At 34.1% G+C, this 15327-nt stretch overlaps 1 protein-coding gene across 2 annotated transcripts in view; it reads left to right on the top strand.

The window, feature by feature from the left end:
- LOC106078171 (E3 ubiquitin-protein ligase ubr3-like) overlaps nt 1-10063 on the top strand; it is a 29973-nt gene extending 19910 nt beyond the window's left edge. The window contains exons 30-38 of one of the 2 annotated variants that reach the window (XM_013238962.2): nt 611-722; nt 871-968; nt 2038-2156; nt 2487-2588; nt 2693-2818; nt 3723-3911; nt 4758-4967; nt 5977-6116; nt 6421-10063. In XM_013238962.2, the coding sequence (XP_013094416.2) occupies nt 611-722; nt 871-968; nt 2038-2156; nt 2487-2588; nt 2693-2818; nt 3723-3911; nt 4758-4967; nt 5977-6116; nt 6421-6538 (1214 nt within the window). In that variant the 3' untranslated portion in view covers nt 6539-10063. Of the gene's footprint in view, nt 1-610; nt 723-867; nt 969-2037; nt 2157-2486; nt 2589-2692; nt 2819-3722; nt 3912-4757; nt 4968-5976; nt 6117-6420 lie in introns of both variants that reach the window. The other variant, XM_013238961.2, reaches the window with a different exon arrangement.
- Nucleotides 10064-15327: the final 5264 nt, after the last annotated feature.

The raw sequence follows: 15327 nt of genomic DNA, 5'->3' as shown, positions 1-15327 counted from the left end.
ATCCTATGATTGTATGAACATTATCAACTTCCAAGAAGTACATTAACTAGGTTTAGCCTTTTTTTTCCTGCAGTTAAAAATTGAAAAATTTTTCTTTTAAGTTAAGATTTTTAATAACTGTTTACAATCTTCATTTGTCAAAATATGTACAGTTTATTGAAATAAAAAAACACTAACAATTTTCAAATGGGAAGTAGGATCATCTTTATTTTTTTTTTCTTCAGAATAAAATTTATTCTAAAGAAAAACTACTATTAAAATAAGATCGTACAGAAATGGTGCATACAAGTGTTATTTTATCTACCTACACTTTTTAAGATTTGCAAAACAAAACAAACAAAAAACTGACCAGTATTGAACATTTTATGTGTTTAAAAAAAAAAAAAAAATTTGGTGGAAAAAATGTATGGCATCTATAGTTTTTATACAGATTTTTAATTGATGCATCTTTTGTTGAAATGTATTTGTCCTGACCAAATTAATTATTAAGTTTTTATGAGCTGATTTTGAAACATTTTTCATTTGTATTTTACTACGCATTCCATATGGTATATAAAATTAAATTAGACCTAGTCACTAGATTCTAAATCTTATTTATATTTCCACATAGTGCCATTAGTCCATGTCCTCAGTCTGCATAGTAAGGTTCTCATTTCTACGCCACTCTACCCTGACCTATGGGCTCATCTCACTGGTAGGAATTTCTGGGATGAAGCATCATGGTAAGACTGCAGTCAGATATAGTTCTGTATTGTCCTTTTGCTCATTTGTATGCCTTAAATGATCACAAGACATTTTTTTTCATGCATGATTATTCCTCAGCAATTTCATCAAGACTAATTGAAGAGTTATTTTTTTTATTCTCAGCAGTGTGTCTGTATATGAGAAACAAGTTCCAATGTTGATCAAAGATCCATTGAGTCTTTTCATCCAGTTTGTTCTCACTATGTCTTTTACAATAGAAGCAGGTAATAATACTTCATCACTTGACCTACCTTAAAATACATGGTAGGCCCTATTCATGTAACTTGTAGGATAATAGTAATTAGCATTCAGCACTTTAAAGCAGCATGGATACATCTACCCCTTGTAGATAAAACTCTACAAAAGCATATCTCTTTCATAGGCTGACAAAACATAGTTGACAAAACAGTTCAGAGTAGCACAGTACACACACACAAGACAGCAAGCCAGTTTCACATACCAGTACAGATCAGTTCATAGTAGCACAGTACACACATACAAGACCACACTCAAGACGCCAAGCCAGTTTCACATACCAGTACAGATCAGTTCATAGTAGCACAGTACACACACACAAGACTTCACGACAGTTTTACATACCAGTACAGATCAGTTCACAACGCACAATGAGAAACATAGATGCAAAAAAATCCCTACACCAAACATCCACAATGGATCAGACTGCATCAAGCAGGCTTGTTTAGCTTAGAAAAACTGTTTAAAAAACAAAATTCTAAATAGTATTTTAAAATTGTATTTACACTTACAGTTTTGTATTTGAATTTTCTTTTCAATAATGTAAGACTGATAAAAAGAATAGTCACCATTAAATTTTTTTTTCTTAACAATTGCTTAGTTCTTAGTTTCATTCTTTTAAATTCAGCTTTACTGATGTTAATTATCAGAATATAATATTCATTGTATATTATTTTACCAATTTTTAAATTTATTGTTCATAATAATCATTGACAGAATGTTAACTTTGAAATAGAAAATGGTAAAAAAAAAAAATGTCCAAGATGAAAAGTAAACTAATGGTAACCACTATGAAATTAATTTCTCTTTAAAAATATAGATCTTGGTATTGCCATTGGCTTATGACTGATAACAATAAAAATAATTACTATAAAAATAAAACTTTGGTAGATGTATTCTTAACTGAAATGTAAGCAAGTTAAATTCTTTTAGAAATCCTGGAGTATTTGTTTTTTTTTGTTTTTTTGTGTGTTAATTTTCAATTTTATTAAATGCTATATAGTATCATAAAATGAGACAGATTTTCTCTCTCCATAGAGCACTTGGACTTTATTATACAGATGTTATATAATTTGGTTTATGTTCAAGCATTGGCTTACTTAAGCTGTAAGTTTTCTTCTGATGAACGAGATGCATGGCGTAAGAAGGGAAGACAGGTACAGAATTTTGTTTTTTAATTAAGTTTCTGTTTAAGTGTATCATAACCACAAGTAGGAACTGTAAGTTTTATTTGCAAAATTATTTAAGTTACCGGTACTTTGTAATTTACAGAACTGATTATTTTTAAAACCACACATAATAATTTTTGTGTGTTAACTATTTTTTAAAAAAATGCTATTTCAATTAGTAAAGGAAGCTTAGTGTTAGATAATTAATCGACATAGATAGAAGAAAATAAAACTGTACAAAAAGAAAGTTTGAATAAATATTGAAGGATTTTTTTAGGTTAAAAGCTTTCATCATTTTTTGTTCTTCATTTCCTATAGAATCAGAGCAATACCTTGGAAGGACTACTGAGTCTTGTCATAAGTGGACTCTCAAGAAGTTCTCTCTATGAAGAGATAGACAGCTCTCACACACTGCCAGCTGTAGGTCCTTTTCTTTTAGCTACAGTCTGCTTAGTTAGCAGCTTTTGTTGTACTTTGTATTTAGATATGTGCTGCTTTTAAATTGCTTTTATTTTTATCCCAAGATCTGTCAAAGTGTTTGGTCACCACAAAGTGTTGAGCAGGTTATACAGGAATACTGTCTTCCTTTCTTACGAATATCTGCTCTAATGAAATTGCACCTGTTTAGTATTGAATTACCAAGCCCAGAGGTAAAATAGATAGCTTTTATTATTTATAAATACCGGTATTTAAGGAATTTTTCCTAGAAAATAGATAGCTTTTATTATTTATAACTATTTAAAGAATTGTTTAGGATATTGCAGTAAATGTATTTTTCATAATCTCAATTTATGCAATGGGCTAATTGTACCTTATGTTGATCATTTTATTCCTTTAAAAGCCTGGCCTCTTTCATTCTAGGGATGATTTCAGTTTTTCTTTAGGGAATAAATATGGTACTATTGTAAAGTGCTGGGAAAAAGAAAAAAAAAAGTATTTAATCAAATCCCTCCACTTTTCCTGGTCAGCAGCTGTTTTTAGCAGGATATCAAGAGAGAGGTCAGTCCATTCTTTTACATTGTCCAGCCAGCTTTTCTGTGGATGACCCTTTCTTCATGCTCCCTTCACTGTACTTTGAAGGATGACTTTTGACAATGAGTCATGTCTTACAGTATGACAAAACCAGCTCAGTTTTTGTCTCTTTGCAGTATTGAGAGGTTTGATTTGTAAACCTAAATTATTCTTCAAAATACTAGGGAATGTAAACATTCTCAAGAAATGAATGAGTGAATCAAACTATCTCTTGTTATGATTCAGAGATTGTGAGAAACCTTGTGTACTTTGATACAAATGGCCAATGAATGTGATGATGTTGATTAAACCATCTTGGCTACTATGCTTAAAAAAATACAGGTTTTTAATATAATTATGTTCAACATAAAGAATCTATAATCTCCATAAGGACCAGTGATTTGTGTTCTGCCCCCCTTTTGATATTTGTTTTAGTGGTTCAGGAAGGAGTTGAAAACTGATTTCTTTTCAATCATTTTTTAACAATACTAATAAATGTATGATAAACAAAAATGTATTTCCCATAATACATCTGGTTCACAGTCAGGTCAAGATGAGTTCCAGCTTTTGTCACGTTTCTTGAATTTAGGACTACCAACTCCTCCTGTAACAGAAGTTGCAAGTCTAAGCACAGCTAATGTCCATTGGGTGGTAGAGGAACCTCATGTTCTCATTCGAGCATGGTGTTTACATATTGCTGAGTTTGCCAACAATGCATCACAGGATGCAAAGGTGTGTAGGCTATATCTGTTTTGATTTAGGTGTGTTGGCTATATCTGTTTTGATTTACGGATAGTTGTTAACCCTACCATTTGAGATGGAATGCCCCATTAGGAATATTCGTTATTAAAAGATGGAGATTTATTATATATGTGATGTCTTGTATGGAATGTTAGAAAAAAGGAGTGTTCATTGTCATGAAAAGTTAGAATTTTGCTGATTATTTCATCAGTTTTTTTTAAACAAACATACATGTCTATTAAGTTGCCACTAACAACAAAACTCAGTTATGATTGACTCACTTATCTAGTTAACTGATATCTCAATTTGTGTACTTGGCATTACTATTTTATCCTCAAATTTCAGCCCATACCAGTATTCAAAACACAATCTGTTCTATGTAACTTAATAGTACTAGGACTACTTTTATAAATGATTTCAAAGTGTTTTTAGTCAACACAGTATTAATGCCTTATAATCTTATTTAAAAAGTTTGTAAATAGAAAATACATAAATTGGACAAGTTATTTGCAGACATCTACATTAACCCTTTGAGCCTGCCAGCCAGATTTATCAATCTGTGCATGAAAAAAACCTATGCCCTGCCAGCACCTTGGCTGAGACTGACAGTCCTCTGGGCTCAGGGGGGGAATTGGGATTTTGAAAGGGGGGGGGGGGAATAACTGAGGTTCTCAAGGGTTAACATTGAAATGCAACAATGTGTTACTAATATTTACAGAAATTTTTACAAATAATTTTATTTTTGATTATTCTTATTAATGTCACCCCATATTCATAGAATCTCACTTCATGAAAGAGAAAGCTTGCATTCACACTTATTTGTAATTTCTAATGCAGAGTCTTTTAACAATGAATCCATCTTGGCAAAAGCCTAGCCTCATCAAGCTGCCCAACTGTTACTACCAAATCTTCCAAGTGTTTAGGTCAGCCAAATGTAATGAGTGCAGTCGTGTCCCCAAAGATCCTGCTCTATGTCTAGTGTGTGGCCAGTTTCTGTGCTTCAGGGAACAATGCTGTGCTCAGAACAATGTCCATGAAAGTGTTGGGGTAAGGTGCTATTTATAAAGACATTTGTTTCTGTTTCTTTTCTGGTGCCCAATGATTGTTTCTAAAACTAGTTTGAAATATTATCAATCAAAAATGTTTGGGGGAAGGGGGTAAGACACTTAGCTGCCAAACTAAAAAGTATCTAACTGTAGTCTGATTTACACTTAGCTGCCAAACTAAAAAGTATCTAACTGTAGTCTGATTTACACTTAGTTGCCAAACTAAAAAGTATCAAACTGTAGTCTGATTTACACTTAGCTGCCAAACTAAAAAGTATCTAACTGTAGTCTGATTTACACTTAGCTGCCAAACTAAAAAGTATCTAACTGTAGTCTGATTTACACTTAGTTGTCAAACTAAAAAGTATCAAACTGTAGTCTGATTTACACTTAGTTGTCAAACTAAAAGTATCTAACTGTAGTCTGATTTACACTTAGTTGCCAAACTAAAAAGTATCTAACTGTAGTCTGATTTACACTTAGTTGCCAAACTAAAAAGTATCTAACTGTAGTCAGATTTACACTTATTTGCTAAAAAGTATCTAACTGTAGTCTGATTTACACTTAGTTGCCAAACTAAAAAGTATCTAACTGTAGTCAGATTTACACTTATTTGCTAAAAAGTATCTAACTGTAGTCTGATTTAGATTGGGATTTGTGTTCATAATTTCTAAGTCTGCCCTTTTTCAATGGATATTTGACTATTGTGGTTTCCATGCAGTTAGACATTTTTTGTGCTGACCATATGGCATGTATGTAATTTACTTTATTTTTTTTAAGCTGCTACTGATAAAATGTATATAAACTGGCTCATGGTATTAGACTAGTCAAGCATGATGATTTCTTCCTGTAAATTTTTTTAAAAATTTTAAGTCAAATGGACATTTCTTTATATGACTCAACTTTTGTTTTGATATTGGCTATAGAAGTAAGTGAAATCTATTCAAATTGCCTTGGATAATGGAATGTTTGATGTTGGTTTAAGTTTTTGTTTTTTCTCTCTCATTCAGCATTCTATAGCTTGTGGAGCAGGCACCAGCATGTTCTTGCTGGTCAATTCAAGTCTTGTTGTAGTTGTAAGAGGTCAGAGGGCAACATTGTGGGGATCCGTTTATTTAGATGAACATGGAGAGGAAGATCGTGATCTGAAGTAAAAAATTTAAATCTGTTTTACTTAAAGTCACAGAAAGTAGTTTGAATTACATTTCCTTTTTTTAACAAAGTATTTGTCTCAATTATATTGGTATGTTACATTGATATGTTAATGGCTTAGAGAATCTAAACTTAGATGAGTTTATTTGAAAGACTAATTTAGAGAGAAAAAAAATGATGTATAGATTGCAAGGTCTGAAAGGGGAAATGGTTTTGAACTTCATGAGAACTTTTCTCAAATTTGCATTCAACTTTCTTTATTTTCCTGTAGTCTATATATTTTTCTGTTTTTGTTTTTACAGACGCGGGAAACCGTTATACCTCAGCATGGCCAGATACAACCTATTAGAAAACCAGTGGCTCTCTCACAGTTTTGACCATTCATGCAAACGTTGGATCTGGCACAGAGATCAACTGTAGACAGTTGGTGATAAATTGTACATCTATGACCCTGTGTTATTTATAGCACATGTACATAGCACATTGAAGTGTCTTTCAGGCTTTCTGCGTCGGATCGTTGACCTAGATGTGGAGAAAAGGGTGCAGTTATTCTTTCAGTAAGCTTGCTGTTTAAAACCAACACTGTCCCTGCTATAAATCTTAAATGTTTCTCAGAGCTTACTAAATATCAATAAGAGACAAACTAGATATTATCAAACCTTCTATGAGATTTTAAATGTTAGCTTATGACAAAAATTTGGCATTAGTCACTAATTATTCCTTTTTTGATGCTATATTTAAAACATTGAAGATATAAATTTCCAAATGTTATTTACTTCGTTACTTGCATTTAATTATAAAACTTCTTATAGTTATTTAATCTTCTATAAGCAAGATTAGCCACATAAAGTAATTTTAGTATTGAATATCAAGCTAGCAACAAAAAAAGGAAATTGAATGACTTACTAAATTTGAGTCACAGCAGTTGCTTCCACAATACCTTCCACAATACCTCCATATTGTTTTGTATGAGACTTTTATTGAATTACATTGTATTAAAATGAGCTGACGTTTCTCATCTAATTTCCTCTTGTTGGTAGTTGTATAGACATTTTGTATCTCATTTAGAACGTATGTGTTTTCAATTTCCAAGCTGTAACTTTTAATCAGAATGTGCACTGTAAGTAAAAAGTTTCTGTTGCCCTCAACAACCCCTTGTTTTCACATGTACAGTAGCAACTTAAATAAATGTTGACATTGACAAAGAGTCTTGTGTGGATGTTTCTTTTTGTGTTTCTTGTTTATATTGGAGCTTGATTTCCTGTTGACATTATTTCCATGAGTTTCAAATATTGATTTTGAATCTTAAGAATTTTGGTTTTAAGAACAATTCCTACAGTTGACTGTAGCACAAAAAAAAGGAAAACTTGAGGCAAAAATGATGTTAAGTAGTGATTTTGAGCAATTTTCAGCTTTTTGAGTCACAACAGACATGAGTGTAGCCATTATAAGGCTGCAGTTTGTAGAGTCTGAGACCATGATTTGGTTTTCATTTTGTTAAGCTTTCAGTTACAAGTTTGATTTTCTAGCCAGATGTAACACAGAATATAGTTTTATTTTTTTAATAAGGAAATTTTTGTTTAAAATTCTGTTGAACATAAGAACAAACTTATATGTAAAAAAAGGGACTGATTAACATTACTTGTACATTTATTGTTTGGAAATGTGTTTTTGTGACTTTCTATTTTTATCGACATTTGTATTAAAAATATTTAGAAAAACAAAAATTAAAACTATTTATTACATAATTGTGATACTTAGTGACATTATTTCTTTGTTTCACTTCCACTGTAAGATTTATGTGACAAAAAACAACCACATAATAAGAGAATACTCTTAATTTTTGTTACCACCTAAGACTTCTTCAAAACATGGACATTCTGTATGTGCAATAAAACAAATGCTCTTAGAAAACTTCAAATTAACACATATTTCATTCTTATCAATATATATGGTGAAATTTTGTGTGTAGTTATTTGAATTGTATTTTGCTTCATGGATACTGTTGTTTTAATTCCATTTTAAAATAGTTTTCTAAAACCCTAATAGTGTATAATTCGGTACCAGTATAAGTTGAAAAAAGCAGCTAAATCTAATCTTATTGTAATCTTTAAAATAACCTATACGTGAATATAGCAAACATATGGCAAAATTTATTTTCTACATTAAAACAATGTTTGTGGGGAAATTACAATTAATTGTAATTAAAATAAATGTTGTTTTATACAAATCATTGGCTGTGTTTGGCAAGTCTTTGTGCTAAATTGCAAAAAGGCTGTCATGTATTCAATTTTTTCATTTTCATGTTAATTTCTAGAATGAGGAATTGCAGCTACAATATTAAGTTGTTCATTATAAATTTTACATGATTGCATTAAGCCTGTATGTAAATTATCATTTTGTAAAAAAAAAAAAGAATGTTTATCTAGTGAATTCTGTTGAAGTTTTGTTGCCTTTTTTTGTTTTATATTGTTTTTTCTTTTAATGTACTGGGTATATTTTTCTAAATTTTATTTTATTACATTTTAATAGACAGAGATACAAAATGTCCACCAAAATAAAAACAAATGAGTTTACATCCATAATAGATTATTTAATGATAACTATTTAAATATTCTTTTAATCAAAGCAATAAAAGCAATTCTTTGAATTTATCAATGTTGTAATTTTATAACATTAACATTTAGAGTGAGATAAAAAGTTATAGTGTGTTCTCAAAAGCACATATTAATGTATACAGTATGGATTCCTTCTTATATACAGTAAACAGTAGAACGTTGATTATCCAGATTAATTGCAACCAGCTCTGTCTGGATAATTGATTGATTGTCTGGATGCAGAATATATATATATATATATATATATATAAAGTTTATTTAAATTTTCATAGTCCATGTCAAATACGAATGTAAAACTCCAAATCAAGAAAAGATTTGTTTAGGTATTAATCTTGAGTATAGTAGTAGTTTTACTTTGGGGATTTCAGGTTTCCGAGGTCACTCTTCTTATTTTTTTTTCCCTATCACACAAGACCATCTATACCACCTAAACAATCGGCCTTGAAAAAAGATGAACCTATTATGTTAGAATATAAAATCTAGTAGAGATTGACCTTTTCCAGGGCACATATCTTTTAAGAGGACTTTATAAATAAACATAAATAGCGGACAACTCTTGACATCTAAAGAACAAGTTTAAAAGGCATCGGTGTAAATAGCGCAGAGACTCCTATTCAGGACTTTCAGCTCAGGAACCAAAGCTACCACAAAGTCTGCATCATCTACGCTCGGATTAAAGAACTTAATGAATGAGGATATTATACTTTAATTGCTTTCAATTAACATTCATGGACACACGAGTTTCTGCCATATAGTGTGCTAACAGTGCCCATAAACCCTCAGGTCCTACATAAATGTCTATACAAATAAAATTGGGTGAAATTGTGTATTTAATTTTTTGTTTATTTGAAGTGTGCCCCTTTGTGCTGTGTGACTAGTACACCCGAGTGTCAAAATACTTGAGAACTACTGCTTTGTGCAAATATCACCATCTTAGGCATTGGATTTGATCATGTACAGTAACCCTATCTCATATGGAACTTGTAGCCATAATAAGCAGTCCTTTATAAATACATTATATGTGTACACTTCTGTCTGACCTTTTCATACGCTTAACTGTTGTATGGAAACTGCAGTTAAATTGATTAGTCTTGATTCGATCTTGTCTGTTTTTACCATACTTATATGTAACATAGCTTCAAATTTGTATAATTTTCTATCCCTTTACTCTGTATGATTAGATGTATATATTTATGTATATAAGTAAACTGTTTGCGGTTGACTTTAGGCTCTAGGGTACATGTAGCCCAGATAGAAGCAACACAGTGTGTTTGAATGTATTAACCTCTTTAAAGTAAACTGAATATTAAAAATTCTACTTCTTAAACCCAACAATTATTTTGTTTCATTTGTGTGTCTTCTATGCTTTTCTTGTTCCATGGTTAGAGCAGTAGGTGTAACCATGGAAATATTAGTATAGTTCCATGGTATAACTATTTGGACCGACAGGTATGCCCCCTATCGGGAAGGACCTAAATTACCTTCATATCATTTATCCCTTTCTTGGTATTTAGTGTAAGCTGGGGTTTTCCTCAGGCTTTTTTTTTTAAATAATCCCCGCATTTTATATTTTAAGGAAGTTTTCGGTCTTAACAACTTGCTTCAATACTGGAGAACGGGACACACACCTGTTAAATTACTGTCTTAACAAAATAAATTCCACACAACTCCCCCTTTGTGGACACTGCGCCCACCCTTATGAAACCGTAAACCTTATTCTCTTTGAATGCCCCTTCCTAATCCACCTTAGGCAGACCCTACTACCACTACAGCCTAACATAATCAACAAACACTCTGTATGGCAGTGCTAAAGAGAACAGCACTTTAAATTTTTTTGGCACAGCCTGCAAAAGAACTTACAGCTCAGCAGCAAAAAGCTGGCTAGAAGAAGAACCCTTTCTTGGTATCTAACACATATCGTCTTCAAATCTCGTTAGATTTTGTGAACAAAGAATAACCAATCGAATAAGTCCAGAAGACACAAATAGTGAGTAGAAAAAAAATGGACATACTCTCATTCAAATGACAAGACGACGCCTATTATAAGCAATGCCGACACGACCAACGTATTAATGTTCGCCTCATTACCAGACACAGTTAAAATGAGCTAACATGCCCCGGAAAATGAACATTTGGACTAATGAAATTTGCCCTTGTGGACTGTCACCAGAGAATGCCTAACATGTCCTTCAAAGCTGCGTTCTCCATTGAGAGGCCCGAACAAACACTGGCCCGAAAAAAGCTTTATAGAAGAAAAATATGAAGAGCTGTTTGATATGAAAACTACTGCGCAGTTTATCTCAGAAGTTGGACAACTCATCTGAACCTTCCAACACAATAATGAAAATGCAGAAGAAAGAAGACAAAAAACAAACAAACTTTTAGAGCACAGCACCAACCTTAAGCGGCATCCGAAAGGGGAATAGCCGCTATTAGTTTGTCCGTCCGTCCTGTTTAGATCTCATAAACTAGAAAAGATATTGAAAATCCGACATCAAGATATTTTAGACCTTTCAAAGTTCTGATGCAACGGCTACTGTTTTCTTTTCTAAAAGCGAAAAATGTAATTTAAAAAATCAACTATACAAGCAGTTGTTTTTTTTTCTTAAAAATACAGCATTTTTACAACTATTCACTATTAATAGTTAAAAAACAAAAAAAAACATTTCAGGAGACCATATAGTAGGGGAGATGACTATTTATGCAAACGGGTTTCGGTTTCTTATTTGAAAAAAAAAACAATTCAATTAGATACCGGTAAGTAAAAAAATTGTTTACTTTTTCTTTAAAAAGAAAAAAATCTATTTAGTATGCATATTAAGTGGAATGTAATTTAAAACAACAATTAATAAGTAATGTCTTGTATTATAGGCCCTACACGTAGACTGCGGTATGAGACACACCATCTAGAACACAACTTTGATTTGTTGAGGCTTTGAATACGAAATTTAGCCTTTATAAAACAATTCTATCAATTAGATGATCATTCAATAGGCCAGGTTCACATTAACTCCACCTTCACTTTTCCCTTAGCCTGTTTGACCGTTGGAGCACCACACAAGATCTGTCAACCGTCTTTCTCCATTCCTCTCTGTCCTTTGCCTTTGATAGAATTTCATCCACTGACAGGCCTGTCCATTGTGTCTTCCCATCGCTTTCTCTGTCTTCCTCTTTTATCTTCTTCCTGGTAGTGTTCCCCGAAGAGTTTGAGTTTACGTTTTTTTGATAGTGGGTAGCAGTCATCGTGGGGTCCAATTGCTGCATTAATCCTCTTTCTAATCTCTTCCATCATTTGTAAGTGACACCTAGGATTTAACTAAACCTTCATAACTATCAGTTCATTGAATACATATGAATATTAACAATGTAATAATAATAACATTAATAAATCTCCGTATCCTGTGGTATGAAGTCGTTAGTCGAACAATACAACAGTATCGGCAACACTTTTGACACGAGCACGTCTCGTCATTTTGTATTGACGGAGGATTCTGGTAAATTGTTGTATAAAAGTTCGATAAACAAACAACGGGAGCAAAAAAATATGCCCCACCCCTTGAATTACACCGGGGCTCTGGCAACAAATAAAGTGAGGATTCATTCGAGTTTATAAGCCCAGTGCGAACAAGCCGCCCAGATGTGGGTTGCCTTCTGTTTACAAGTCAACTGAAGCTCTCTTGTGGAATGTGGTGGTTACATAATATGAAGTAACTCGGAGTGAAGTTTTTGGTGTGACTCAAACCCAAGCTAGGAAAGGCAAAGGGTCACTGTTTCAATCCTGACCGCTGGAAGTGGTCATGACGTTTCATGGGGCCTGGCGTTTTTTTTTTTTTCATTATTATTATTATTATTAGCCCAAACCTTTTCCAAGACAACAGAGAATGGCTGTCCTATTTAAAAGGCAGGTGAAATTAGGCTCAGTAAAACAAAGTAGGATGTTGCGACCTGCATATTTTCCCGCATTTTATGCAGACAAAGCTGTTGTCCGCTTGCGGTCTATTTAAGTTTTCTTTCCGTCTTCTGCGCCGGTCTTAAACAATGACTTTTCTTTGACTCTCAAATGTTTGTGCCGCAGCCAGAGGCCATCTGATGCCAGCTACTTTCCTCTATTCTAGTGAGGCGAAATGGCGCCTGAGTTTAACTTTACAGCGCTTACTGGGGGCATCTCTGTTACGCCGTTCTCCTCTAGGCTCGCCAAAGAAGATCGCCTTTGGCATGCGGCATAAGTGTCCGACTTAGCGCAGCTTTGTGGAACTTGATTAATTCCCATTGTGGACTTCTGAAGCATGACCTCCGCACCGATGGCAGCATATTGAACATATGGCGGCTGCTCTCCCTTACAAAAATTAAACAGATCATTGCAACCGAGCTGCTCTATGCGGACGCTTGCGCCCTTCTTGCACACATCGAACAGGAACGTCAGTTTGACGTCCATGAATTTGCTGAGGCTGCTGCGCGTTTGGCCTGTCCATCAACCTAAAAACAACTTAATACAAACAATTGATAACTATACAGTCTTCTATTTTCATAGGCGCCTCATTAGCAGAGTGGTTAGGATGTCGGCTTGAGCCATGAGTTCGAATTCATGTCGTTTAGCCGCTATTAGTTTTGTGCGAAATGTCTGTCCGTCCGTCCCGTTTAGATCTCGTAAACTAGAAAAGATATTGAAAATCCGACATCACAATATTTTAGACCATTCAAAGTTTTGATGCAACGGCTGCTTTTTTTTTTCTGAAAGCGAAAAATCTAATTTTTAAAATCAGTTATGCAAGCAGTTTTTTAAAGAGAAAAGCTAATTAGTATGCATTATAAGTTAGACCTAATTTAAAACGAATAGTAGGCCTAATCTTGTAAACTTTATTTTCCTAAACTTTTTTTATTGCGGAAATTTTTATTTTTTTTATTTTTTTTGAGGATTCGAATATGAGATTGAGCCTTTTCAATACAATTAGATCAATTAAAAGACATCTGTTAGGCCAGGGGTGCGCGGTGGCTGAGCGGTAAAGCGCTTGCCGGGGGTCCCGGGTTCGAATCCTGGTGAAGACTGGGATTTTTAACTTTGGAATCTTTGAGCGCTTCTGAGTCCACTCAGCTCTAATGGGTACCTGAAATTTGTTCTGGAAAAGTAAAGGCGATTGGTCGTTGTGCTGGTTACACGATACCCTCGTTAACCGTAGGCCACAAAAACAGATGAACTTTACATCATCTGCCCTATAGACCACAAGGTCTGAAAGGGGAACTAGTTAGGCCAGGTTGACATCTAACTTTACATTCACTTTCGCCTATCCTTTGATCTGCGGGACCGTTGGGGCACTAAACAAGATCTGTTAACCTTCTTTCTCCATTCTTATCTCTCATTTGTCTTTGATATAATTTCATTTGGATGTTCTTTCTGAAAATATTGAAGCCTGCCTGGGTGGACCACCCCTTGTTTTTTTTTTAAATTTATTTATTTATCTATTTATTTATTATTATTGTTGTAAATGCTTTTTAAAAGCGAATACAGTAAAAATTCACACAGACATCCCTTTCTTCAGGGGCGTAGCTAGGAAGTTTCCATCGTTTGAGGCCCGGGGGGGGGGGGCTTTATCTCTTTCGGGGTCCCTGCATTTTGCATAATATTTAATTTTTAATGTAAGAAACACTCATTTGGCAAAGGGGCTCCCTTCAAGTGTGGACCCGGAGGGATTTTCCAATTTCCCCTCCTTCCCCCACTCTAGCTACTCCACTGCCTTTTTTTTCTACGCCCCCCCCCCTTCCAATTTTCCCAACTGGTCCAAATAAGTGATAGGATTATAGAATAATATCATGTGACCGAGCCTCGCTCGGATGAATAATTTGTTAAGGAAGGGTATATACCCTAAGTCATTTTGGGAATATTGTTTTAATTACGAAAGTAAACGATCGGGTAAAGACTATCAAGTCGAAGAGTTGCTTTTTCGTTCTGTCAGTTCTCAATGTAATTGTACATGGCGATTACAATAGAAAACCACAGCTCACGTCTTAACGTTTTACATTGCTTCTTTCGCGTAAAACTATTGGGCTATTAGGTCTTATAGGCTTGGAAGAAAGTCTTTGCAGTGTAACTTCTAAAATGGTTACTTTCTGACATGTAATATTGCAATTAATATATTCATTATGGCTCTGAGACATGGATACTTTACAGAAAACAACTAAGACTTCTTGAGTGCTTTCACCAAAGATGCTTGCGCTCCATCATGGACATACGGTGGCAAGGTCGCACTACAAACAGCGATGTCCTTGCCAACGCCGGTATGGACAGTATAGAGGAATTTCTTATGGTCCGACAGTTGCACTGGGTAGGGCACGTATCCCGTGTGGGAGACGAACGTATGCCAAAGGCAGTTTTTTTTTTTTTTTGGTGAGCTAAAAGGTAGTCGACGTAACAGAGGCGCCCCACGGAAACGCTTCAAAGACCAGCTTAGGCGTCAACTTTCCTTGGCTGACATAGAAGAGAGCAGCTGGTTGTATGCGGCCTCCGAACGAGACAGCTGGAGGTTACTCACGAAGGACGCGGGATACACATTTGAGACCAAAAGAAAATCTGCTGCCGAGGACAAACGCAGACGG

Source organism: Biomphalaria glabrata, chromosome 1 (assembly GCF_947242115.1).
Source record: "Biomphalaria glabrata chromosome 1, xgBioGlab47.1, whole genome shotgun sequence".
Classification (NCBI taxonomy): Eukaryota; Metazoa; Mollusca; class Gastropoda; family Planorbidae; genus Biomphalaria; species Biomphalaria glabrata.
This window is presented reverse-complemented; position numbering and strand designations above follow the sequence as displayed.